Source organism: Lygodium microphyllum, chromosome 10 (assembly GCF_053477565.2).
Source record: "Lygodium microphyllum isolate KBCC chromosome 10, Lygodium_microphyllum_v1.1.10, whole genome shotgun sequence".
Classification (NCBI taxonomy): domain Eukaryota; kingdom Viridiplantae; phylum Streptophyta; class Polypodiopsida; order Schizaeales; family Lygodiaceae; genus Lygodium; species Lygodium microphyllum.
In genome coordinates, this window is record NC_141144.1 from 70,273,131 (window position 1) to 70,300,965 (window position 27,835).

At 44.4% G+C, this 27,835-nt stretch overlaps 1 protein-coding gene across 3 annotated transcripts in view; it reads left to right on the forward strand.

Moving 5' to 3' along the window:
- Positions 1–27,835, forward strand: part of LOC148030138 (ATP12 protein-like protein) — a 79,345-nt gene that overhangs the window by 18,554 nt on the left and 32,956 nt on the right. Inside the window, exon 4 of one of the 3 annotated variants that reach the window (XM_087686414.1) lies at positions 25,657–25,708. The exons of the other annotated variants lie outside the window; for them this stretch is intronic. Within the exon in view, the coding sequence (XP_087542540.1) occupies positions 25,657–25,707 (51 nt within the window). The 3' untranslated portion in view covers position 25,708. Of the gene's footprint in view, positions 1–25,656; positions 25,709–27,835 lie in introns of those variants that run through there. 3 annotated transcript variants of the gene reach the window in all.

A 27,835-nucleotide genomic window follows, 5' to 3' on the forward strand; every position in this document is an offset into this window, starting at 1 on the left:
CATCCAAAAATTAATTGGCTAGGCCATTTGCAACCCAAAGTAGTCCCATGCATTAATTGACCCTTGGACAAGCATTAATCCATTAATTAATGCCTAGTCCCTAGTGTCACCACTGACACTTAATGGCCAATTAATGGTCCTAGGGACAAACTGACACCAAAATTCACCTAGAATCTAACAAGTGTAACTTGTTACAACTTTTGCCTTTGACACCCATATTTTTCACAGTCCTTGGGCCTTCAACTATAAAAAAGTAGCTTGCACCTCACATGTGCAACACATGTGCATATTTTAATTGCACATTTGATTAATCCTTTAATCAAGTGTCAATTAAACATAAGCAAAGCATCAAATTTTCACGTCCTCGTGACATATGTTAAAATTTGCTCAAGAAAATATTAAAAAAGCTCAAGACCGAGCTAGAGCTTATGCAAATCCTCACCGAAGAGACATCTCCTTTGAAGAAGGGGAATTGGTCTATCTTAAAGTGCTTGGACAAACTAAAATCATGAAAACGGGACGATGTCCAAAACTTTCACCCAGGTATTGTGGCCCTTTCACAATACTTAAGAGGGTGGGGGAATAGGCTTACAAGCTCCAACTACCTGCTGGTAGTAAAACACATTCAGTTTTCCATGTAAGCAAGCTAAGAAAGAAGCTGGGTGATATGGGTAATCTAGTCTTAAATGATAAGATTGAGGAGCTATTCAGTGACCAATCTATTCCACATGAACTAGAAAGAATTTCTAAATGTTTGCAATAGAAGAACAAGGCATACTATCTATCAAGAATGTTTGGTAAAATGGAGAGATTGTTCAAAAGAAAGCTCAACATGGGAGCGAGTAAGCACTTTAAGAAAAAGGTTTCCCAATTTACAATTAGACCTTCCAAGTATTGTTTTCGAGGACGAAACCGATTCTTAAGGGGGAGAAAATGTTACATTAATGAATGTAACTTATGGGGAAATAGCACGAGAGATGACCGTCTGGGGGCCTTGGGCGCTCGTACCGGGTTTGGGGAGCTTAGGAATATAAATGGAACAAGGCAATTAGTAAGTGAGTTATAAATTAGTATAACTCATGAGAAATCGACTGCTAGCGGGAGGCTTCGCACGTTTCTTCTTGCATATTCCTGAGCAAGGCTGGGAGGTGAACGTAAGGTTCTCGTGCTTCTCTTCACTGGGCGACGGCGAACATAAAGTCCCGCTACATTACAAACAAATAGTAAAGTTTAATGGTGAAGGCTCTCACGCCTGGAAGAAGAAAATCATGTACCATCTCATGAGAAAAGACCTCGGGATCTCTTTGAGGAAGATGATGCAGATGACAATGCTAAAGAGGAAGATATTGTAGAAGACCAGCCTAAAACAAAGTCATGGAAGAAGATGAACAACAAAGCTCTAGGTACTATTGCTTGGGGTCTATCCGATGATGTATTACATCATATTTCTGGCATCAGGGATGCAAAGAAAGCATGGGAAGAACTTGACAAGATCTTTGGTACACAAGCAAAGAACTCGAAGGTAAAATTACTTATGCAGCTTTATAAGTTGGATGTAAAAGACAGTTCATCTATGACTATACACATCAATAAGTTCAAGATCCTTAAAACTTAGCTAGCGAATCTTAAAAAAAACTTTGATAAGGATGAGGCAATAGCAATGCTACTTGCCAGTGTTAATCACGAACCATATGAGAACCTTGTTTCAATACTAAGTAATGTTCCCAGTCTCTCACTTAAAGATATTGAGCACTCTCTTCTTGATGAAGAGAACAAACATAAGAATAAGAATGCAAAAGATGGTATCCCATCATCTAGGGAAAATCTCTTATACACCAAAGGAGTTGCTAGACCCAAAGGAACAGGTCGAGGATTCAACACCAACAACAAAAGTCGGATAACATGTCATTATTGTGGTAAGACTGGTCATATTGCCAGTGAATGTTTTCACAAGAAAAGAGCATAGCAGATACAGAATGACCACCACCAAAGCCATTTCATGAATGAAGAAGAAGATGCTTCCTCTACCATCAACAACTCTGACAGATTGTTCTAAGGAATTTGTTCCCATAGTGGATCTGCTCTGTAAAAATCCTTACCAAAGATGTAAAGTCTCAAGCTTTAACTTGACTAGGTTGCCTATGAGCTAGTCTCTTGGGCCATGTTATCATGTAGGGGGAGCAAAAGCCAGTAAGTGTAGGGGTGTGTTGAGAAATAACAAATGATGTATGCTCCAGGAAGAGATGTCCTGAATCCCATATGCACAATGAGGATAATGGAGAAGCTGGAAAGCTATAAAAGCATGTACTTGGTTCATTTTTTAATGCAATGCTATTGTACTTTGTACTTAGAGTTTGTAACTCTATCCACTCAAGATTGTGTTTATGAGTCCAAGGTAATCTATCTTGGAACCTAATTCACTTGAGTGAAAGTCTATGTCTAGTCATCAGTCTTTATGTCTCTTGCTTACGAGTTCAAGCCTCCATAGCTAAACTGTGTTCAAGTTCCATGTTTGTCAACACTTAGTGGCATTGTCATTGGTTTGATTACCAACCACATTGGGCATTGGATGTTTTGGGCCTCTTTTCCTTTAGATCTACTTGAATTTCAGATTTTCTAGTTTGGTACATTTTCTTGATTGTCCCAAATTATCCCTAATACCCCAAATTGCTCTATTGCCCCAAATTTAAAGTGTCTACAATTGAGGTTTGAATCACCCCCAAATTCGGGGCATTTTGGATCAGTCATTGCCCGGAAATTGGGGCTTTCCTAGCAAACATTTTAGGGTCCAAATTTGCCTACAATGTCCCCAAATTGAAGGCATTTGGGATCTGAAATTGCCCCCAAATTTGGGACATTTCAGACGGTCATTGCCTGAAATTGGGGTTTTTTCAGCAAGGATTTGCAGCTTAAATTTGTCTGCAATGTCCCCAAATATTGGGCAACTTGTGGCAATTTGGGGCATTTAAAGCATCTATGATTCAGGCTTGAATCACTTTCAAATTTGGGGCATTTTGGATCAGTCATTGTCCCAAATTTGGGGCTTTCTTAGCAAGGATTGGGGCCCAAATTTGGCTTCAATGTATCCAAAATCGGGTCATTTGGGATCTGAAATTGCCCCTAAATTTTGGGCATTTTAGATCAGTCATTGCCCCAAATTTGGAGCTTTTTTAGCAAGGATTTGGAGCTCAAATTTCATTTCGCATTTTGCTTCAATGTCCCAAATTTGGGGCATTTTCAGGAGGCCAAAATAGCAGCAAAATTTGAGCATTTTTAGCAAACACGTGCATGTTGAAATTTGGGCTGCAATTTTCTGCATTTTCATTGAATTTGCCTGAATATTTGTCAATTTTAATATAGATGACAGCATTGACATTTATGGCATCTTCATCATCCTTAGGGCTACTTTGTCAACAATTGGATGAAGTCGAAGCACTACTTGGTTATGGTGGGAGGAGGTAGATGCAAAGGTGCCTTCGAGAGGTGGAGGGGCTTGCCTTTGGAAATGCAGGCTTTGCCCTTATGTTTGCACTAGTGGGGTGGATAAAGTGAGAGCCCATTTATTGTATGAGGAGGGGGAAGATGTGTGTTTTTCACCAATGTATCAATTGAGAAAAGAGAGGAGTTGCTTGATGGTGTAGCCACTTCTATGGGAAATACACATGCTAGGAGGATACAAAACATGGTAGTGGATCCATCATCATGAACTCCAAGGTCAATAGGGCATGGTGCTTCATATGCAAAAAACCACTAGGATTAGTAGCTATGCAGCCTTCTCATGGGCCATTAGTGGCAGTAGGTTGGGGTATTAGATAGAGTTCATTGCATGGCTCATGGGAATCAAGGAAACAAGAGGAAACGGATGCAATAGTGGCACACTTTTTCTACCATGAACATATTGCATTCAAATCGGTGAGGTCATTGCATTTTTTAAATATGGTGAGAAAGATTGCAGAGTATGAGCCCACATATAGGCTCTCTTCATCAGAAACTATTAGGATTACATTGCTTCAAAAGAAGAAAGCAGCTATAGAGATTATGATAACAAATATTCGCAATCAATGGGTAAGAAATGGAGTGACATTGATAGCAGATGGATGGAGTGATACATGCCATAGATCTATACATGGCGTTGTTGCATATTCTTGTGGGGATGTATACTTTATTGATAGTAATGATGCTTCAGAGATTGGGAAGGGTGCAGATGTATTGGCATATCAGTGGTGCAAAGTAGTGTAGTTTGTTGGGGCAAAAAATGTAGTACAATTTGTGGCTGATGGTAAACATACAAACAAGGCAATAAGAAATATTTAATTATCAATGTATTCTCATATCACCTTTAGTCCATGCATGGCACATTGCTTGAATAACTTGTTGATGGATATTGGGGACTTGCCTTGGATTGCATCTCTTGTTGCGAAAGATAATAAGATTGTCACAATTATATGTAAGCTTGCTTGATTACACTAATGTAAAGGTGCAATTAGAGAGCTTTTTGATAGTGATGAGTATGAAAATTGAACTGTGGTTGCCACTTGCTAGTAATGAGTATGAACATTGGACTGTAGATGTCACTTGCTAGTGATGAGTATGAAAATTGGATTGGGGCTGCCACTGCTACTCCTATGTTATATAATGCATATGACTTCAATAGAGTTTTGGGATGAAGTAAATTAGAGCAATATGTTGAGGCTTGCAAATAGTATGATAATCCATGCATTGGAAAGATCTATGAAGGTATGGATTGGATGATTGAGAAGTTGGAGACTTTGGAGCTAAATGCTCACAAGTATGAGTAGATTAAGGAGTTTTGCATATAATGCAAAAGATGATTTGAAAGCTGCCTTAGGCACATCCTTTGGTCTAATGCGTATCTGATGATACCCACTTTTCAAATCTAAATGGCTAAATGTGGTTGCACCTTGCAATCTATCCATAACATCATCGATGTAGGGAATGAGAAACTAAGTCTTTATTGTGATCTTGTTTAGGGCATGATAATCAATGCACGTACGCCATGAACTATCTTTTTTTTGCACCAAAAGCACTGGAGAACAAAAAGGAGATGAGTTGGGCTGAATCAACCCTTTTTCTAACAGCTCATTCATGTGATTCATAATCTCCTGTTGGGCTGCATTGACCGTGTAGGATGGCTTATTAGGCGGGCTACTTCTAGGGATCCTTCTTTAACTTAGAGACGTTCCCAACACTCTCACAATCATCTTTATCCTTATTAAAAGCCAAGTACGTTGAAATATGATTTTTCTTTACTTTAGAAATGACAGCGGCAGATATAATAGAAATAGATTCCCCTTTTAACTTTACATAAAGTGTGAGTGTCTTTTCCTTATGCTGAATAGTAATCTCTTTTGCACAAAAATCAATAAAAAACTCTTCGCTATCCACATATCCTTGTATATGTAACTGAATCTTTCCAATGAGTGGTGTGATAAGCTTTGCATGGCCTTTACATGCCATTCCAACTTTTCCCATGGGTCTCATCTTATCCTCTCTGATGCTTAAACAGGCTACCATGTCAATAGAGATGAAATTGACTCATACAGTATTATCGGAGAAAATCAATGCATGCTGATTTCTAATTTTGCCCTATGCTCTACACAACCCAGTAGCATCATCATTGGGCTGATCACTAATAACATCCGGCACCAATCATACTGATGTTTTGGGCTTCTTTCCCTTAGGATCTCCTTGATTTTTTGTTTTTGCAGCTTGCTCCCTTTTGGGACAGTCTCTTGCAATGTGATACTCTTGTTCACAAATAAAGCATTTATTTGCAGCCATCAATTCCCTATGTTGTGCCACTGTTTTTGAGCCCTTTCTTTGTTGTTTTTACCTCTTTTGAAACTAATTTTCAAATCTTCCCATTTTCTCAATCTTAAACAACTTTTTATTTGGCTTCTCCCACTCTCTAGGAAGCCCGAATCCTTCCCACGCAGCAAAGTATTTGTTGTAGCAGCAGTCTCCATGAGCTGTTACATGCTAAATAGGGTGGATTTAATGCAAAAGTCATTGATTCCTTTGGGCAGCCATCAAACATGTTTTTCCACTTGCTCATGAAGGGGTACGGGGCAATAAGAAGTGATAGGCAACAATGCATCTCAAAACTTTTTATTATGGTGCTCCAAATTCTTATATTCCTTAGCATCCAACTTATTCCAAGCTTTCATGGTGTCCACCTCAAAGGTACTTGTTAACCAATTCGATGCAAACATTTGCTTGAATTGTATCCATGTTGACAGTGCTCTACCTTGCATCAAAAGAGTGGACCACCAATTGCAATGCATTTCCCTTCAAGAAAGTGGCTGCCTTTCGAATCTTTAAAGACTCGGTGAAGTTTCTCCCTGAATGGGCTGCATCAAATTGCTGAATGAAAGTCCAAGCTTTTAGCCTATCTTGTGCACCATTGAAGGACTCAAACTTCATTGCTTTTCCACCCTCAGTGGAGCCGGTCTATGACTCACATAAAGTGGTAGTCCCTTCACTTAATACCTGGTCTTTTCACATACACACACAAACAGAGACCTCACTCCTTCGCTCAACACCAGATTGGCCCCAAAGACCGGCGCCCCTTTCGGTATTTCTTTATTAATTAAAAGATGGAAAGTTACAAAAAAAGAAAAGTTCCAAAGTACAAAACCTATGAACAGTTGGCTTTCATATTTTCTGAGTAAATTTCAGTTGCATAAGGACAATACATCATATCCAGAACAACATCCCAAGTAGAAAAACACTTTTTTGACCATAACTCAATAATTCAAGTGTAGAATTGCAATTTGCAGAACTTTATATTTACAGTTTTTCACTTGTTTCCTGACCTGTTTTTAGCCTTATTCCATTCCAGATCCATTCCATATCAGTTGGACTACAAACCCTTTGACCCTGGCATCATTCTAGTAGTAAATCAGTCCCACAAACAATACTAATTTAGAGTTGAGAACCCTGTTCCTGTGTGGCGTAGTCATCACTTTCTTTAGTTCCTGTATTGAAGAAGCAATCAGTTGCTCCTGAACTTGGATAGTGAGGCTCTTGCCTGAGCAGAAGAGCAAAGAAAACACATAACTCTACATTCAATTCAATCAGGCCATCACGCATAGCATTTCCTCTAAGAATAGAGAGAGAGTTGACTAGAGGGAGCAAGCTCTACCTCCGTTCATGAGTCAGAGACAAAAAAGTACTCTCCATAGTTGATGTACTTGCAGCAATGTGCCCCTACTTCAGTGAGAGAAACAGTGAAAAATGTCAAGATTTTGAAGCTTTTGGCTATGATGGAATTAGGGTTTCTGAGACAGGGGCCTGGTTTTTTGCTGATTGCAGGAGCTACAGTGGATCATTTTCAAATCTTTTTATATGCCTAGGAAGCTGATTTCATGGGCTACAAAAGCCCTATCATGATGATCAAAATCGTGGTCAGTATGCAGCACGCAGGAGCCACGAACAGAATCGGCGCAGTCTGGGGCAGCGAGGTCGAATTTGTGCAATGCCAGAGCTGTAGCTTGCCAATGTGGTTGTTTGTTGTGCCAGGATGAAGCGCCTTGAGCAGAGGAACAACTCCCCAGAAGAAATCGTGGGCTGAAATGGCCTGGTTGAAGAGTTATGGAAGCTCCAAGCAAGGTAGGTCCTGTCTGGCTATGGCAGACACAAAGCAGAGATTGGGGATTTTCACAATGCTGAGCTCCAGATGGTCCAATGTCCTGGATTGATGTGATACAGGGAAGCTTTATGAGTTGGGGAATACTTTTCCAGAAGGAAGCTCCAAGAGATTTGACCTGTGGAGTGAGATATAAGCAGTTCAATCTGACAGGGTGCTGCTGGCTATGGCTGCCATGGAAGCTTCAGTGAGAGTAGAGTTGGGAGATGAAGTCATGAGCTGACATTGAGCTAGACTGAGGTTGAAAGGAATCAAGAGAGGCTAGACAAGCAGTGCCATGCCCAACTGGGCTTTGATACCATGTGAGAAATGCGGGATCTAGAGCATGGCAAAACCGGAAGCTATGGAGGATGAAGAAATAAGTGTAGACTCATGATGGAAAGGACTGCACCTACCACGAGGCATCTGATCTGATTGTTGACTCGATTGTTGACGTGGCTGTTGACGTGTCCTTCCTGCTTGTCCTGCTTGTTGCACCATCCAGGAAATGACAACCTCTAACACCCCCTCTTAGAGCTTGGACCGGTCAAAAGACTGAGGGATCTGGCATGTCTCCGAAGAAGAGCTTGGGGAAGCGCCTTCATGAACAAATTAGAGGTTGTCATTTCCTGGACAGTGCAGCAGGCAAGACACGTCATTTCCACGTCAGCAGTCAGATTAGATGCCACGTGGCAGGTGTAGTCGGAATGACAGCAACAGTCAGACATATTTATGTCAGTTGGCTGCATTTAATGCAGCCGACCTGGTCATTTTTTGCCTTTTCTTTTCTGCTATTTATAATAGTCCTTGAGCACATTGTGATCACTTGTATGTGATAGAGATAGTCCGCTGGTGATAGACAGTATGTGGGATGATGGAGATCGAGGTCCTCAAGGCGGAGACGTACACAGATATTCTCTCTGCACCCGTGTATATTTCTACATTCCTATACATCATTCTTCACTGTAGATTTTTTGCGTTTCACTGTCTCCTTCTCTGTCTCTCTCTCTTCTCTCTGTGTTCACTCTCTCTCAATCTTGGTCCCATTCTTTCACATCCCTAAGGCAGAGGTCCTCCGCAAATACCGAAGAAGCCTCAAGGTAGCCTGCCAATGCACCTGTTTGGGTTCACTCATGAACCCTGCCAAAAGATCCACAACAAAACAAAGATCAACACAAGTGTTGAGTAGCCAAATCAAGGAGCCAATCAGTTGACAGTAGCGGGAAGCATCCGTCAAGGGAGAAGTTGAGTGTGAAGTGGCCTTCCAATTCGGATCCATAGGAGTAGAAATGGTCCAACAAGTCTCCATCTCAAAAGTCACCAAGAGCTCTTGAATGTATCTCTAATGAGAGATGAAAATCCCCCTTTCAGACTGATAAATCTCGTGACCCAAGAAGAAATGAAGAAGCCCCAAGTCCATCGTTTCGAATGTGTGATGTAAAGCTGTCTTTGTCTCTTGTCTTGGACTTTCAGTGCATGGTCACTTGTAAGAATACAGGAGGAGATTGACCGGCCTTCGGTAAGAGACGAGTCCAAACTCTCTTCCGATGCTCGTGCGGAGTTGGCCAGGGCCCAGTCTCATTGGGACAAACTGAATGCCAGGATTCGATCCTTTCTCTTTCTATCATGCACTACAGCCGTGATCGCTCACATCGAGCACTTGACGGTGGCTCGTGAGATATGGCTGGAGCTTGATCAAATGTACAATCGGATGACCCTGATGAAGAGGGTTTCTTTGGAGGTACAGATGCGGACCTTGTCCGTCAATAAGTCTTCTTCGCTAAGGGAACACATTAACAAGCTAAGGCAGCTACAGATGCAGGTTCAGAATGCGGGGAAGCCGATTTCCTCCGAAGACATGGCGATCAGGATTCATTACCCCGCAGGGACAGATGGGTCAGATCTTGTACTTGCAGGTTGGAGCGACTCGGATTGGGCCGGTGACGTGGACCACAGGCGGTCTACAACAGGTTACTGCTTTACTTTGGGTGCAGGTGTTATTTCATGGAGTAGCAAGAAGCAGCCCACGGTAGCCCTTTCGTCTACTGAGGCGGAGTATCGGGCCGCGTCTTCCACCACATGCGAGGTTGTGTGGCTTCGGAGATTGTTGGAGGAGCTTGGGTGCCCCCAGACTCGTCCTACATTGCTGCGATGTGACAATGAGAGTTGCATTGCCTTGGCAAGGAATCCTGTTTTTCATGCCCGGACGAAGCACATTGAGATTCAGTACCACTTCATCCGAGAAAAGCTTCTGGATGAGACCATCACTGTGGAGTATTGCAAGACGGAGGACAATCTTGCGGATTTGTTTACGAAGGCGCTTCCAGAGGCTCTACTTCGGCAACATTCCAGATCCCTCAGGCTTCTGCCCTGTCCAGGCTTTGAGAGGGGGTGTTAGAGATCATAGCCTGTTTTGGAGGGCAGCTACACAGTCAGTCGGACTGTGCAGTCGGACTGCCACGTGGCAGTCCGACTGTCAGCAGCCCAGTCGGCTGCATTTAATGCAGCCGACTTATTCCAGGCTGCGCCCTATTTTTTGGCGCCCCAGTTCGTGGCAGTTTTCGACTATTTATAGTCGACATCTCCAGCAGTCTGGTCACTCTTCTCTGTCGCAGATTACAGACCGGTGCCGCGCAGTTTTCTGTCTCTGTTCACAGATTTCAGACAGCAGACAGTGCAGACTGCAGCAGGCTTCGAGGTGGACAGCAGGTCGCATCGTCGAGGTGGAGACACGCAGTCCAGCACACTGCGCCCGTGTATATCTTTGTATTCAGCATTCTTTATACAGCAGATCTTCATTGTCCACTGTCTCTTTCTCTCCCTTCTCTCTCTGCGTTCTCTCTCTCTCAGTCCTACGCTTCCGCACCGCTGCACTCTGACAAGTCACACATAGTCTACCATGCATCAACATGAAACCATCCTTGAGAAGATAATGCTCATGATGTTGTCCATTAACAAGCTGATCAAAGATCCTTGCAAAATCTTCATCATCAGCATACTGTTCCTTCATATCATCAAGCTCATGATGATAAGGAATTGACACAGCTGAAATTTGTGGCTTCCTTGACAAAGCATCAGCCACAACATTCTTTTTGCCTTCCACATGCACAATCTGAAAATGGAACATTGACAAAAAGTTTGCCCAACGCATATGCTTTTCTGACAGCTTAGTCTGAGTTAAGAAATAACGCAATGTCTGATGATCTGTCTGGACAACAAAATCTGCCCCAAGTAGGTAGTGTTTCCAACAAGAAAGCTCATGAATCACAGCCAACAATTCTTTCTCATAGGCTTGCATAGTCTTTTCTGGCCCTCGCAAGATTCTGCTTTCATAAGCCACTACCCGGCCATCTTGCATTAACACTGCACCAATGCTATTGCCACAGGCATCACATTGGACAACAAATGACTTCCTAAGATCTGGCAGAATGATCATTGGACTAGAAGTCATCTTTTCTTTAAGAAGATTAAAAGCTGAAATCTCTTTCTGTGTCCATTGGAAAGAGACTCCTTTCTTCTGTAAAGCATGTAAAGGTGAAGCAATCTCTGCAAAATTGCGAATGAACCTCCTGTAGTAAGAACACAAACCCAAGAAGCTTCTTACATCATGGACAGCCTTCAAATCTAGCCATGTTCTAATTGCTTCAACCTTACCAGGATCCATTCGGACACCATCCTTTGACACTATGTGCCCCAGGAACTGGATTTCTTCCAAGGAGAACTCACTCTTCTTGCCATTAATAAGCAACCTATTACTGCAAAGCTCATCAAAGACTACTTTCAAGTGTTCTCTATGCTCCTGTTCATTCTTTGAAAAGACAATCATGTCATCAAAGAATGTACCAACAAACTGCCTGTATGGACGAAAAATCCTGTCCATCATTCAATTAAACGTAGCAGGAGCATTAGTAAGTCCAAATGTCATTACCAAGAACTCATAGAGACCAAACGTGGTCCTAAATGCAGTCTTATGCACATCCTCTTGCTTAATCCTGATCTGATGGTATCCACTCTTCAAATCTATCTTGCTGAAAATTGACGCTCCTTCCAAACGGTCAAGAATGTCGTCAATTCTTGGAATGGGGAACCTGTTCTTGATGGTACTCTTGTTCAACGCTCGGTAATCTATGCACATGCGCCAAGAGCCATCCTTCTTCTGCACTAGGAGCACTGGTGAGCAAAAGGGAGATGAACTTGGCTGAATCAGCCCTTTTTCCAACAGCTCGTTCGCCTGGCTCAATATCTCTTTCTGTTCGGCTGCACTAACCCTATACGGAGGTCTATTTGGTGGGCTACTGCTTGGCACCAAATCTATCCTATCGCATGATCCTCAGACCTCTCTGGTGGCAACTGTGATGGTAATGAGTCAGAAAAACAATCACTGAATTGAGACAAGAAAGCAGACCTGTCTCTATCTAACATAGAGAAATTTGACTCATCATTATCCTTGACATCACGTGCAAAAATCGAGTACGCAGAAAGATGATTCTTTATTACAGACATAATGGCAGAAGTTGATACAACAGGTACAGACTCTCCTTTAAGCTTTTTCCCCTATGTTCCAAAGTCAGTGTCTTGTTAAAGGCATCCATCACACCATGCTTTCTGAACATCCATGGCATTCCCAACAAGACATACAGCCTTCAAGTGGCATGATATAAAATTCTTCTGCATCAACATAAGACTGTATATGAAGACACAGCTTTCCAAGAATGGGTGTCATAGACTCTAAGTGGCCAGGACATGCCAACCCTGCCTCTGCTCTGTAGCCCATCTCATCTGCTCTGATGCCCAAAGTAGAAGCCAACTCTGGTGAGATAAAGTTTGCCTTAGCTCCAGGATAAAAGAAAATGAGTACATGTTGATCCCTAACTTTACCCCAAGCTCTGCAGAGCTCATTAGCATCCGAGTATGGCTTGTCTCCCAGCATATCTGGCACTAAACCTGCTGAAGGTTTAGGCTTCTTTCCTTTCCTGTCCTCTTTATCATCATCAACTGATCTCTTATTCTTGTCCGGACAATCAGACGCAATATGACCAGTCTGCTCACAGATAAAGCATTTTCTCTCAGCCATTAAAGCCTTTCTCTCTTCAAGAGACTTGCGCACAAAAGGTTTCTTCTGGTCCTTTGGCTGCTGTCCAAAGAACTTGGCTGGCTTCTTCTTGAACTGCCAAGATTTACTTGTACTTTGAGAAATCTGAGAAACCTGTTTACCAAATGGCTTCTTCGCTGAAAATTTTTCAGATTTGTCCTATTTAATGCTGCCCCCAAAACCACTTGGCTGTCCCAACAATAATGCATTTCCTGTGGTGGCATTCTCAATTAACTGAGTCAAAGTGGTGACCTTTGTCTTTGTACAATAATTCCGGAGTTCCTTGGGCAGCCCACAGCAATATTTCTCTATCTGCTCGGTCAATGGCACAACCCTGTAAGAAGTGACTGGAAGTAAAGCCTCCCAAAACTTCTTGTTATAATCTTCCAGATCCTTGCATTTAGATGCATCCAAATTGTGCCAAGCTGACAAACATCAATCTCAAATTCATTGGTCAACCAAGCAAAAGCAAATACTTGCTTAAAATAAGTCCAAGTGGCAGGAGCCTGTCCTTGCATCAACAGTGTACTCCACCATTGACTAGCATTGTCCTTAAGAAAAGTAGCAGCTTTCCGGACCTTAGAAGGCTCTGTAAAGTTTCCTCCTGCAAATGCGGCATCAAACTGCTGTAAGAAAGAAAGAGCCTTAGTCCTATCTTCAAATCCTCGAAAGATATCAAACTGTACGGCTGCACCACCTTCCTTGTATGGCTTTGGCTTCTCATGAGCCATCAATGGATCCGTAGGATATGCCTGTAACATAGGAACACTAACAGGTGGCATAGGAGTTGCCGGACCACTGACGACAGGGCTTGTAGACACAATACTTGCTTGCTGATTTTGATAACCAGCCATACCAAAAGTGCCCTGTGGCATGCCAAAACTACCCTGAACACCCTGAAATCCAGGCTGCATGCCTATATTACCATACATGGGGTTTGGCATAAAACCCTGTGTACCCCCAAACACTGTTCCTGGTACATAAATCTGGTTTCCAGGCGCATAACCAGCCATACTCTGAAATATAGATCCACCTCCAAAGTACCCAGGATGTACAGAGGTCGGTGGGAAAACCTGTGGTAAAGCTTGAAAGCTGTTTCCCTGTCCATTTAAACGAACATTTGGCTGCTGTAAAGTGGCGAGCTGAACTGGCAATGCCTGTGTAACTAGCGTTTCAGCCACCTGTTCCTGGACAGTCGGAACCAATCTTGGAGTCTCCATTGACTCCGCAAGCTGCCTTGGTGTTTCCACTGAATCTGCAGCATGCTTACCCTTATCCTGGACCTCTACTGGATCCGAAATCTTTGCAGATTGCCCAACTTGCTGTGAAGGAAGGGAAGGCTACAAAAATGCCAAAAACCTTGGATTCTGCATCACTTGAGTAAACATACTCACAGTAGCAACTAACAGATTCTTGAAAGTGTCTTCATCCATAGAAGAAGCCGTAAGAACTTGTGGCTCAACCATAACAGGAGGAGTAACAAAGTGTGGAGGTCTAGAAGACTCTCCCACCTCATGAACAATAGGGATCTCCTGTGATGCAGACGCTTCCTCTTTGGTGTCTTCCTTTCTATCAGCCATAATGCACAATTCTGTGTCTACACCCAAACAAACCCTGGCTCACTCTTTAGGGAAAAAGTGATTCGATCTCCGCAATGGAACCATGTAACCGGCCTGTTCACTGGAAAGGGCGGTAGTGTACAACTAAAATATATAAATGCTTTCACCCAATTTACAGTCATCCACTTTACCTGAACTTAAAGACACAGAATCAAGAAGACATACAGGAAGCTAGAATGCTCCTGTTGCAACACATACACCCTGTTGGCCCCTAAGTTAGGCGCCCCTTGTGGTATTTCTTTGTTTTTTTAAAAAAGTAAGTACAATGGGCTGTCTTTCACCTATTCTGGGTGAAATTTGACAGCATAACAGTACAATTACTGACCCAAATCAAGTTGACCAGGAGGGGAAACTCTGCCCAAGGTTGGAGTGCAGAATTGACCATTTCAGTCTGCTGTAATTACTGGTTCAGACCTGTTCTGAGACCTATTTACAACACATACTGTTCCCTGCACTGTTCTGCTCACTGTAATTACTGGTTCAAACCTGTTCTGAGACCTGTTTTCAGCTCATATTGTTCCGTGCACTGTCCTGCATCATCTGGGCCAAGTGCCCCTTGATTCTAACATCAATTGGGCTCTGAAATAACCTCTGAACAGTCCAAAAACAGTACTGATTCAGTGCTGTTTTAGACACTTACTTGGTGAGATTACCACCCTCACCTGTCCCTGTTGGGACAGCATACAACTGCTCCTGTTCCTGGAGAAAGGAGGCTTTTGCCTCATGCAAAATCAGCATATTCCACACAGCTGTACCTGAATCAAAAGAAAGGCCCTTGATTCTGCAGCATAACCATACTGTCAGGGAGAGAAAGAGAGAGAATAGGAAGCAAGCTCAGCCCTCTGTGCATCATAGACAAGGTAGACCAGCTCTCAAGAGCTCTCCATCTGCAGCAATCCATCTCCCTTTCAAAAAAAATGAGCCCCCCATGCATTGAAACTCGTTTTTGTGCTGCCCTCTCTCTCTCTCTTTTGGGAATTTATGCCCAAATTGTGACACATCGCATACATGTAACAATTTTCCTGTTTAAACCTTTCGGTCTAAAATTCTCCATTCTCGGTTCAAAATTTGACCTCGACATAGACCAGAGGATTAATGCTCGTACAAAAACAAAGATAATGACGCGAACAAATTCTGGGGTCCAAAAATAGTAACTCCCTAAATTTTAGGAGTTCCTTCCATTGCATCCCACTAGTCTTCTGACCATCTTTGCAGACTATGGCTACATCCAAATTTGTAATGTAGCTCAACTGAAAGTGAATTTCCACTGAGGACCCCACATGGACTAATCTCTTGAAGATTTGTCCATCTTCACTTTGAACTAGTCTCTTCCAGGCTAGTTCTTCAACACACTTGTCCATATACACTTTCACAAGTCTCTTCCAGGCTTGTCAATCTATAGTGCCATTAGTCTCTTCCAGACTTGTACTGGACCTTAACTGTCCAGTCTTGACTCACTAGACATTCCTGTCCGTTTCACATACTGGCCATGCAACTCAGGCATTTAGATTTCAAGAGGGATCCTTCCAAAAAGAAAAACCAAATAAAATATGTAATAAAGAAATCAACAAAAAGGTAATAGTTGTCACAGTCTTGTGACAGAAGCTCTATTGGGGTGGATGGTGGAAGGGAAGACTCTGAATTAGAAGAAGAATCTCCATCAAGAGGCTCTGGCTTCAAAGGAGCTGTCTCGGGAGTCTAACTCTTCCCTGGATCTCCAAGGACAGGGTGCTCCTTACCCCCTCTGTGGTCAGAACTTCAATGAACCGCACATCTCGGCTCGTGTAGACATCCCGCTTGACGGGATCAAACAACCGATAACCTTGGGATTGGGAGCTGTACCCAACAAAAACTTGTCGGGAAGCTACCTTAGACTTGTCACGTTGCGTCTTCAAGATGTGCATATAGGCGTCACACCCAAAGATCCTGAAATAAGAGACATTAGGCTTAGTCCCAAAGTAAGCCTCAAAAGGCATCATCCTGTCAACGGCCGAAGTGGGAGATTGATTGAGGATGTGAACTGCCGTAGCCACTGCCTCGGCCCACAGAAATTGAGGTGTCTATCGGTGCTCCATCATGGTGCACGCCATCTCGATCACACTTTGACTCTTCTGCTCCAAAATGCCGTTCTCTTAAGGAGTGTTGGTGTTAGCAAACTCTTGGTGAATGCCCCTATCTGCACAAAAGCGAGCAAACTCATTAGACACAAATTCACCATCCTTGTTTGATCGCAAGGTCTTCAGTCTTCGGCCAGATTGGTTCTCCTCGAAGAGAAGCCAATCCTTGAAGTGGGAGAAAGCCTCTGATTTCAACGTCAAGAAATGTAGTCATCTACGATCAACATGAAGTACAAACTCCCCTTCAAGGACTCGGTCCTCATCGGACCACAAAGATCCGTAGATACAAGCTCCATAGGTGGAGTAGACTACCTCGAAGCTTTGTTGGGAATTGCATCCCGATGTAGTTTCCCACGAATGCAGGAGACACATGGCTGCTGGCTCATCACTATGTTCAGCAAACCGCGAACAAATGATCCTCACGACGCCTTCCGAAGGCACTCATAGTTCAGGTGGCCAAACCGAGCATGCCATAGCTCGGACTGTGTGTGAGAGGTAAGAAGAAGAGAGGTAAGAGCTGTAGAAGACTTCAATTTGTAAATGCCGTTCTCCTTATACCCTGAAAAGAGAACCTTCCTCGATCCACGATCAAGAACTCGAATATCATTGTCAAACTTCACTAAGAGGCCAAGAGAACAAATCTTATGGACCGAAAGCAAATGATATCCTAAACCTAGCACATGCAACACCTTAGAAGTGCGGGTACCACCACGTCCATCTGGAATCAGTTGCATCTCACCTCGTGCAGTAATAGACACAGAAGAGCTGTCTTCAATGAGAATCTGCCCACACGAAGGTCGCAAATGGGCAACACCAACGGGAGCAGGAGTCATGTGTCGTGAGGCACCACTGTCCACAATCCACTCTCAAGCTTGGGGAGCTATCATTGCAGCATAAGAAGTCTTCAGTGTAGGGTCCTCAATGACCGCTAAGTGTAGAAAAGCAGTTGATGAGGGTGTAGCCATCGCTCCAAAATCCTTCGGGTCCTTCTTCTTGGTGTCCTTCTTGTCCTTGTTGGGCAATCCTTCTTTCAATGACCGGTCTTACCACAAATATGGCAGTTTGATTCCTTCTCCTTGTCCTTCTTGGATTTGTTGTCCGCCTCCTTCTTCTTTTGGTCCTTCCGCTTCTTCTAAGAGGCTTGACCAACCAATATCTCCGTTTTGAAAGCATTCTGTCCCTTCAACTGTTTCTCTTGGTCCAAGACCATAGGAACCAGCTCTTCCCATCGAAGAGTCGACTCCTACCTTGATGCAATAAGAGTGGAATAAAAAGTACCAAATTGTGGCGGCAACTGGGACAATAACGTGATCGCCATGTCTTTGAAGGAAATAGACTTTCCCGCATTATCTGAAGCTGCCAAAGCTTGTTGATGTGTTCCCAAAGCGAAGAAGACTTATTCAAGGACAAAGTCCATATCTGTAGCTCCAAAGAAACTCTCTTCATCAGGGTCATCTGGTTATACATTTGGTCGAGCTCCAGCCATATCTCTCGAGCCACTGTCAAGTGCTCGATGTGAGCTATCATGGCTGTAGTACAAGACAGAAATAGAAAAGAACGAATCCGGGCATTCAATTTGTCCTAATGAGATTGGGCCTTGGTCAACTCTGCACGAGCATTGGAAGAGAGTTTGGAGTCATCTCTCACCGAGGGCCGGTTAATCTCCTCCATCACAAGCTCTGGCAAATCATAAGACTCCAAAATAGTCAACATCATCACGTGCCAGATGCGGCAATTGTCACCATCAAGCTTCTGATTTAATGGAGGATCCGGGAGGACACCTTCCGGTCCATGATTGCCTGGAACTCCAAGTCGGTATCTGTAGACATTTTCACCTGCAATGCCTACACAAACGCAAAAGCAACCCCCTCTGATTGTGAAGATGCAACTTGCTAGGGCTCTTTCCTTCACTTCTCGAACCTTCTTCAGCTGCCGGAGGCGATGAAAAGGTAAAATTTGCAATGGAAGGCCTAAAACACAGCCTTGCACCCCTTCAAACAGCAACAACCTGCAGCAAGTTCACCAACTAGACTCCTTTCCCGCACACCCACACTCGCTTCAGCCTTGTTCCAATGTGCAGTCTGTCAGAGTACAGCGGTGCGGAAGCGTAGGACTGAGAGTGAGAGAACGCAGAGAGAGAAGGGAGAGAAAGAGACAGTGTACACTGAAGATCTGCTGTATAAAGAATGCTGAATACAAAGATATACACGGGCGCAGTGCGCTGGACTGCGTGTCTCCACCTCGACGATGCGACCTGCTGTCCACCTCGAAGTCTGCTGCAGTCTGCACTGTCTTCTGTCTGAAATCTGCGAACAGAGACAGAGATCTGCACGGCACCGGTCTGTAATCTGCGACAGAGAATGAATGCCAGACTGCTGAAAACGTCAGCAATAAATAGGCGAAAATCTGCCTAGAATGGGGCGCCAAAATAGGGCGCAGCCTGATAAAAAACAGCTGCAGGCAGTCGGACTGCCACGTGGCAGTCCGACTGCACAATCCGACTGTGCAGCTGGACTGTGCAGCTGCTGCCTGCCTGAAAACAGGCTATGATCTCTGACACCCCCTCTCAGAGCCTGGACAGGGCAGAAGCTTGAGGGATCTGGAATGTTGCCGAAGTAGAGCCTAAGGAAGCGCCTTCGTAAACAAATCCGCAAGATTATCCTCCGTCTTGCAATACTCCACAGTGATGGTCTCATCCAAAAGCTTTTCTCGGATGAAGTGGTACTGGATCTCAATGTGCTTCGTCCGGGCATGAAAAACAGGATTCCTCGCCAAGGCAATGCAACTCTCATTGTCACATCGCAGCAATGTAGGACGAGTCTGGGGGCACCCAAGCTCCTCCAACAGTCTCCGAAGCCACACAACCTCGCATGTGGTGGAAGACGCGGCCCGATACTCCGCCTCAGTAGACGAAAGGGCTACCGTGGGCTGCTTCTTGCTACTCCATGAAATAACACCTGCACCCAAAGTAAAGCAGTAACCTGTTGTAGACCGCCTGTGGTCCACGTCACCGGCCCAATCCGAGTCGCTCCAACCTGCAAGTACAAGATCTGACCCATCTGTCCCTGCGGGGTAATGAATCCCCAAATCAGACGTCCCCCTCAGATACCGAAGTATCCTCTGAGCAGCCTGCCAATGCACCGTCTTAGGTTCACTCATGAACCCTGCCAAGAGCCCAATAGCAAAACATAGATCAACCCTCGTGTTGAGAAGCCAAATCAGAGACCCTATCAACTGTCGATAGCGGGAAGCATCCGCCAAAGGAGAAGCTGAGTGGGAAGTGGCCAAACTGAGTATGGAGGAACGAATCAATCTTCTCGTTCCAAGCTCGCGGGGCCTGCTTGAGACCATACAGGGCCTTCTTCAACCTGTAGACTTTCCCATCGGAAGAACCAAAGCCAGGAGGCTGCTCAACGTAGATCTCCTCCTTCAAATCACCATTCAGGAAGGCCGACTTCACATCCAGCTGATAAACAGGCCATCTCCTATGGCCAGCCAAAGCAAGAATAGCTCTAATGGTTGCCATACGAGCTGTAGGGGCAAAGGTGTCATGACAGTCAATCCCTGGGCGCTGGGCAAAACCCCTAGCAACAAGGCGAGCCTTGTGCTTATCCAAAGTACCATCACTGAGATATTTGGTCTTGAAGACCCACTTGACTCCAATCACCTTCTTCTTCGGGGGGCGTGGCACAAGTGACCAAGTGCCATTCCTCTCAATAGCCTCCAACTCAGCTTCCATAGCTTTCTTCCATGGGGCGGACTGTAAAGCCTCCTTCACGGAGGTGGGCTCTCGATCCTGCATAACTCGGGACATCAAACAATAATTGGAGCACACAAGCTCCGAAGAATGCGCCTGGTGCCTCCGTGACCGCCGCGGACCATCCTGCGGTCCCCACTCCTCAGGAACCCCCTCGATCCCTGAATCACGGAGTGTGTCACGGGCCCAGCGAGGAGGAGGCCGAACCTCCCCTCGTCGTTCTCCATCAGTAGAAGACTCTGGAATGTCCACCGGTGGTAACTCCTCAGAAGGATCCGGTGGAATAGTAGACTCTGTGTCAGAAACAGAATCATAATTAAACGGCACAGGCTCCAGTGGAACTGTAGAAGGAGCCAAACTCTCCCCTGGATCTCCAAGAACGGGATGCTCCTCACTCGTTGAAGAAGCCGGAACCTCCACAAACCGCACATCACGGCTAGTATATACATCCCGCTTGACGAGATCATACAGTCGGTAGCCTTGGGACTGGGAGCTGTAGCCAACAAATACCTGTTTGCGGGAAGCCGCTTCGAATTTGTCACGGTGAGCTTTGGGAATGTGAACATAGGCATCACACCCAAAGACCCGAAAGTAAGAAACATCTGGCTTCGACCCAAAATACGCCTCAAATGGAGTCATCCCTTCCACGGCCGAAGTAGGAGATCGGTTAAGGATGTGGACTGCAGTAGCCACAGCCTCGGCCCACAGAACCTGAGGGGTCTGTCGGTGCTCCATCATGGTGCGCGCCATCTCGATCACACTGCGGTTCTTCCGTTCGAGAATACCATTTTCTTGTGGAGTATTCGTATTGGCAAACTCTTGGTGAATTCCTCTATCTGCACAAAACCGAGCAAATTCATTAGACACAAATTCACCTCCCTTGTCGGATCGCAAGGTCTTCAACTTCCGGCCTGATCGGTTCTCCTCAAAGAGAAGCCAATCCTTGAAGTGCGAGAAAGCTTCTGACTTTAGTGCCAAAAAGTAGGCCCATGTCATCCTGCTATAGTCATCCACGATCAGCATGAAGTACGAGCTCCCACGCAGGGACTCATTCCTCATAGGGCCACATAGATCCGTAGATACTAACTCCATCGGTGAAGTAGACCGCCGCGAAGCGGTGTGGGGAATGGCATCCCTATGCTGCTTCCCCCTTATGCAGGAGACACATGGCTGCTGGCTCACCACTATATCCGGCAACCCTCGAACAAGCTGTCCCTGTGACGCCTTCCGAAGATAGTCATAGTTCAGGTGACCAAACCTAGCATGCCATAATTCAGACTGTGACTGTGAGGTAAGAAGAAGAGTAGAGAGGGCAGTGGAAGACTTCAGTTTGTAAATGCCGTTCTCCTCATATCCAGATGATAGAACCTTCCTCGATTCACGATCAAGGACTCGCACTGTAGAACTGTCAAACTCCACCAGAGGACCAAGGGAGAAAATCTTATGGACTGAAAGGAGATGGTACCCCAATCCTGGTACATGCAAAACCTCTGAAGTATGGGTGCCACCTCGTCCATCCGGAATAAGCTGCATCTTACCCCGACCTGCAATAGAAACAGAAGAGCTGTCTCCAATGAGAACCTGCCCACGCGAAGGTCGCAGCTGGGCAACACCATCTGATGAAGGAGTCATGTGCCGTGAGGCACCACTATCAATAATCCACTCTCGAGATTGGGAAGCCGCCATCGCAGCATCAGAAGCATTCGGTGAAGCGTCGTCAATGACAACTAAGTGTAGAAATGCAGCTGATGAGGGTGTAGCCACTGCTCCAGAATCCTTGGTTTCCTTCTTCTTGGTGTCCTTCGAGTCTTTATCAGGGCAATCCTTCTTCCAATGGCCAGTCTTTCCACAAATATGGCATGTGGAGTCTTTGTCCTTGTCCTTCTCCTTGTCCTTCTTGGACTTGTTATCCCCCTTCTTCTTCTTTTGGTCCTTCCCCTTCTTCTGAGAGGCTTGACCTGTCAACGCCTCCGTCTTGGAAGCATTCTGTCCCTTTAACTGTTCCTCTTGGTCCAAGACCATAGGAACCAACTCCTCCCACCGAAGAGTAGACTCTCGCCTTGAAGCAATAAGGGCAGAGTAAAATGTACCGAATCGTGGCGGCAACTGGGACAAAAGTGTAATCGCCATGTCTTCGGAGGAAATCGGCTTCCCCGCATTCTGAACCTCCATTTGTAGCTGCCTTAGCTTGTTAATGTGTTCCCTTAGCGAAGAAGACTTATTGACGGACAAGGTCCGCATCTGTACCTCCAAAGAAACCCTCTTCATCAGGGTCATCCGATTGTACATTTGATCAAGCTCCAGCCATATCTCACGAGCCACCGTCAAGTGCTCGATGTGAGCGATCACGGCTGTAGTGCATGATAGAAAGAGAAAGGATCGAATCCTGGCATTCAGTTTGTCCCAATGAGACTGGGCCCTGGCCAACTCCGCACGAGCATCGGAAGAGAGTTTGGACTCATCTCTTACCGAAGGCCGGTCAATATCTTCCTGTACCAACTCCGCCAAATCATAGGACTCCAGAATGGCCAACATCATAACGCGCCAAATGCGGTAGTTGTCGCCGTCGAGCTTCTGATCTGTAGGAAGAGCCGGTAGGACAGGCACCTTCCGGTCCATAATCGCCTGGAACTCCAAGTCCATCTCTGTAGACATCTTCACCTGCAATGCCTTCTCAAACGCAAAAGCAGCCCCCTCTGACTGGGTAAACTCAGCCTGCTAAGGCTCTTCCACGTCCCGAAGCTTCTTCACCCGCCGTAGGCGATGAAAAAGCAAAACTTGCACTTTTAGGTTGAAAACTCAAACTTTCTCCGCGACAAACAGCAGTAAACAGCAGTAAATCCACCACCTGTACTCCTTTCCTGTGCGCCCACACTCGTTTCAGCCTTGTTCCAAGGTGCAGCCCTCCTGTCTGCCCTTAAACGCAAAAAACACAAATTTGTGTCGCGATGGAAACTCCTCTTCAGGTTGATTCTGCGCTCAGTCAGCCCTCTAACACTGCTCTGATACCATGTCAGAGTGCAGCGGTGCGGAAGCGTAGGACTGAGAGTGAGAGAACGCAGAGAGAGAAGGGAGAGAAAGAGACAGTGTACACTGAAGATCTGCTGTATAAAGAATGCTGAATACAAAGATATACACGGGCGCAATGCGCTGGACTGCGTGTCTCCACCTCGACGATGCGACCTGCTGTCCACCTCGAAGTCTGCTGCAGTCTGCACTGTCTGCTGTCTGAAATCTGCGAACAGAGACAGAGATCTGCACGGCACCGGTCTGTAATCTGCGACAGAGAATGAATGCCAGACTGCTGAAAACGTCAGCAATAAATAGGCGAAAATCTGCCTAGAATGGGGCGCCAAAATAGGGCGCAGCCTGATAAAAAACAGCTGCAGGCAGTCGGACTGCCACGTGGCAGTCCGACTGCACAGTCCGACTGTGCAGCTGGACTGTGCAGCTGCTGCCTGCCTGAAAACAGGCTATGATCTCTGACACAGTCCTCCTGCTCGCCCTCAAATGCTGGAAACGCAGCCTTGTATCACACTGAAATCTCCTCTTTAGGTAGGTTCTTGACTCAATCAGTCCGATTTCACTGCTTTGATATCATGTCAGAGTGCAGCAATGTGGAAGCATGGGACCAAGACTGAGAGAGAGTAAACACGGAGAGAAGAGAGAGAGAGAGCAGATAGTGAAACAAAGAAAATCTGGAGTGAAGAATGCTGTATAGGAATGCAGAAATATACACGGGTGTAGAGAGAGTATCTGCATATGTCTCCGCCTTGAGGACCTCGATCTCCGTCAGCCCGCATGTTGTCTGTCACCAACAGGCTGTCTTTGTCAGATACAAGTGATCACAATGTGTTGAAGGATTGCTATAAATAGTAGAAAAGAAAAGGCAAAAACTGACTAGGTCAACTGACATAAATCTGTCCAACTGCACATGAGCTGTCTGACTGCTACTGCCAATCCCACTGCACCTGCCATGTGGCATTTGATCTGACTGCTGACTTGGCTACTGATGTGGAGATGACGTGTCCTGCCTGCTGCATTGTCGAGGAAATGACAACCTCTAACAAAACTGGCGTCCCTTTCGGTATTTCCTTTACTTTGGTTGCTAATGAACAATGTACAAGTTGAGATTGCACAATCTCCTTTGCTGATTCAAAAGCATTTTGGACCAATTGTCCCTTGATTATTTCCTAGGACTTGCACAAATGGAACCACTAATTGGCCAAATGTTGCCCCAATTCACAATAGATGGGTTGGCATCTAAAGTCCTTGTCAATTTCACGAATTTCAGGTGTTGGTTTCAATGTACGATACCTTCTCTTGTTGGCACGGGTCCCAAGGTGACTGTCAAACCCTAACTTTTGCAGAAATTTAGGGTTTATAGTAGAAATCTTCGTGTTGTCCACCAAATTTGGTTGAGATCTATAGAGAATGAGTGAGAAATGTTGAGATCTTTTGAGAATTGATTGGAGAAGGTGAGAGAACGCCAATGTGAGAGAGAAATCTGATTTTCTTCGTGAGAAAACCCTAAAATTTGCATGTTGTCTGCTCCAACCTGCATTTAATGTAGTCACCTATTGCCAAGCACCTAAACGTTGTCACTTGATCCACAATGCTGTTGCCAGTCCTCGGAAGGTGTCTCCTTGCTGTCCTATGGCTGTTGAGATTCCTAGATGGTTGTCTTTTGCAGCAAATCGCTGTTCTCTGATCAAAAAGTGAACCAATAGCTCTCTTTGTCTCTCTCTCGCAGGCTGTAAACTAATTGAATGGCTGAGCCCTAGCCCCCCAAAAACGTTCTCTCAGTTTGCATGGGCATTTTTGCCAAGTAGTAGCCTTCTGAACCTATTTTTCAGCATTATCCAATTATTTAATTAATTTTTCTAATTAAATAATCTTGGGAATTAATTTAAGTCCTTTTGACCCCGCCCAAAATTAAATGTGTGCATCCATAATTAAATTAGTTAGGCCATTTGCAAACTGGAGTGGTGTCTAATCTCTCTTGACCTTGAGACAAGCATTAATTAATTAATTAATTAATTAATGCTAGTTTCTAGTGTCACTACTAACACTTATTGGCCAAACAATTGTACTTGGGTCAAAATTGACATCAACTGACTCCCAAAGCTCGGATGGCATTACTTATCATAACTTTTGCCTTCGACACCCATTGCACCCTTGAGGTGCTTGGCTTGTTACCATGATATAACTGGCATGTGTATCACATGTGCTAAACAAACTTGTACATTTGATTAATAACATAATCGAATGTTATCGGCAAGATTAAAGCATCGCAAAATTTCATGTTTGCGTGATATTCTTTATGTTTCAAGATTGGGCTATCATCCCCTTTTGGTGAGCAAGATTTGTGGGCTAGGTCTCATGATTGGGTTTGACAAGGACTTTTTTTGGGTTTTTGATAGAAAGACGAGACAAGTGCTTTGCTAGGGGTACGAGGAGAATGGTGTTTATAAGGTGCGGAGTTCCTCAACCCTTACTTTTCTTCTTTTTACTTCTTAGTTTGAGTTATGGCATGCTTAGTACCATGACGTCAATTGCAAGTACCTTAAGAAGGCAATTTATGACTAGCTTATGTGTGGATTGCTAGACATTGGGGTGAGCCATCTGCCATGTGTCTCTTGTATCTGTGGTAAACAACATAGAGATGCGATTTCCAGTAAGGTTTGGAGAAGGTCAAAGGAGCCCTTGGAGCTGTTTCTACAAATTTGTGTGGACCAATGAGGACAGAGTCGCTCTAGGGGAGTCTTTACTTTATGTTGATTGTGGATGATTATAATAGTATAATATGGGCGTATTTTCTGGCACTCAAATCCAAAGTTTTCTCACATTTTAAGGATTGGCTCGTCTTTGAAGAAAATTGTTTAGGCAAAAAGCGTAAGATAGTAAGATTTGATAGAGACGGAGAGTTTGTCTCCATTGAATTGTCTTGTTTTTGTGTAGATTGAGGGATTCATCACGAGTATGCTAACATGAACACTCCTTAAGTGAATGGTCTTTTGGAGTGAAAGAATAGAAGTGTGATCATGATGGCTTGAACTATGATGGAGCATCAAGATACACCCTAGTGTCTTTGGGCCGAAGCAGTGGCCACCGTAGTTCATATTCTAAATTGGTCACTTACATTTGCTGTTATAAGTAGAGAGGGTTGCTCCAAACAAAGAGTCCGAATGGGGAACTCTGATCATTGATAATCTCACCATCTCTTAGAGGAATGATGAGAGACCTCATCCTCTGAGTTAGTAAAGCTGAAAAATTGGTGATGAGACACCTTCATATCTTGCAAACACCTAGAAAAGCTATGTTTTGATGGTTAATATTACCAAAACATGAGGAAGTCAGCTATAGTCAGGATGATGTAGATGTGCCACCTGCACAAGAAAGGCTGTCGCTTGCATGCAGATGATGTCGCCTACAGTTAAGGATTGTCGCTAGTCACGAATGGTCATCGGGAAGCAAAAAACTTGTGTTTGGGCAGCTAGATGCTGTCACCAGAAGGAACCAACAGTCGCTTGGGCAGCAGATGTAGTCACCGGCAATTAGATAATGTTGCCTGGTCCCAAGAAGGTTGCGTTTGCAGCAAATACATATGTTGGAAGATCCACTTGGCAGTTTGTGGTGGTCTCCGTAATGAAAATCAGCTCCATGATCTCTCATTAGGTGATGGCACAATGTAAGAGTGTGCGATGGAAGAAGGAACACGAACATAGAGAGGAGACAACGAGAAGATGAAGGAAGAAAGAAATCTGCACCATGGTAACCGTGAAATGCATTTTGCAAGTAATGAAACGTGAAACGGCTGAAATGTTTCATTGAAACACGAAACACACAAAGTGAAACGGCTGACTGAAACAATATTTTTAAATGAAAAACAATGGTTTTTAAAGCTTTTTTTTGAGAGTTTTTAAACACTTTGCATATATGATTAGACATCATTTATTAACATGAAAGGGTTTGCATAGTATAAATATGTAAGTTGCATCTCATTATTTATAAAGAAAACTATATGACATATCAGGTTCAAGAGTTTCACTTGGTGTTTTGCTTGGGACTTGCCCAAAGGTAAAACGTTTCAGGGGTGAAACGTTTCACAGTTACCTTGATCTGCACTGACTGAAATAAATGCTGAATATAATTGGAAGGACTGATCAGTCCTTGTGCACAGTCCGAGCCGTCAATGAGGGCACCAGATCTGGCTGGAAATGATGGCCAAAGTGAGGAGGGACTAGCTATAAATAGCTGAAGTCCCCCAAATCTGGCCAGCCTGCATAAAGAGGCCATTGGACTGCAATAAATGGAGTCGGATTGCATGGAAACATGTGAGAAATAATGTCATGGTATGTCCAATAGTTTGGCACTGACAAGAGGTGTAAATCAATTGTCAAACATAGGGAAAGGGCCTAAAAGAGGAGAAATGCACACTAAAATGCTAGAGCTCCCATGTCTCTGTTAGACTCTAATAGGAGCTCACAACCAAGAGATCAAAAAAATGACAATACTAAAAGGGGTAGGCGAACAATTTAAGGTGGGTTAGGATGGTTAGAGCTTTCTTGAGGGGTTTTCCTTATCCAAAGAACCATCTCG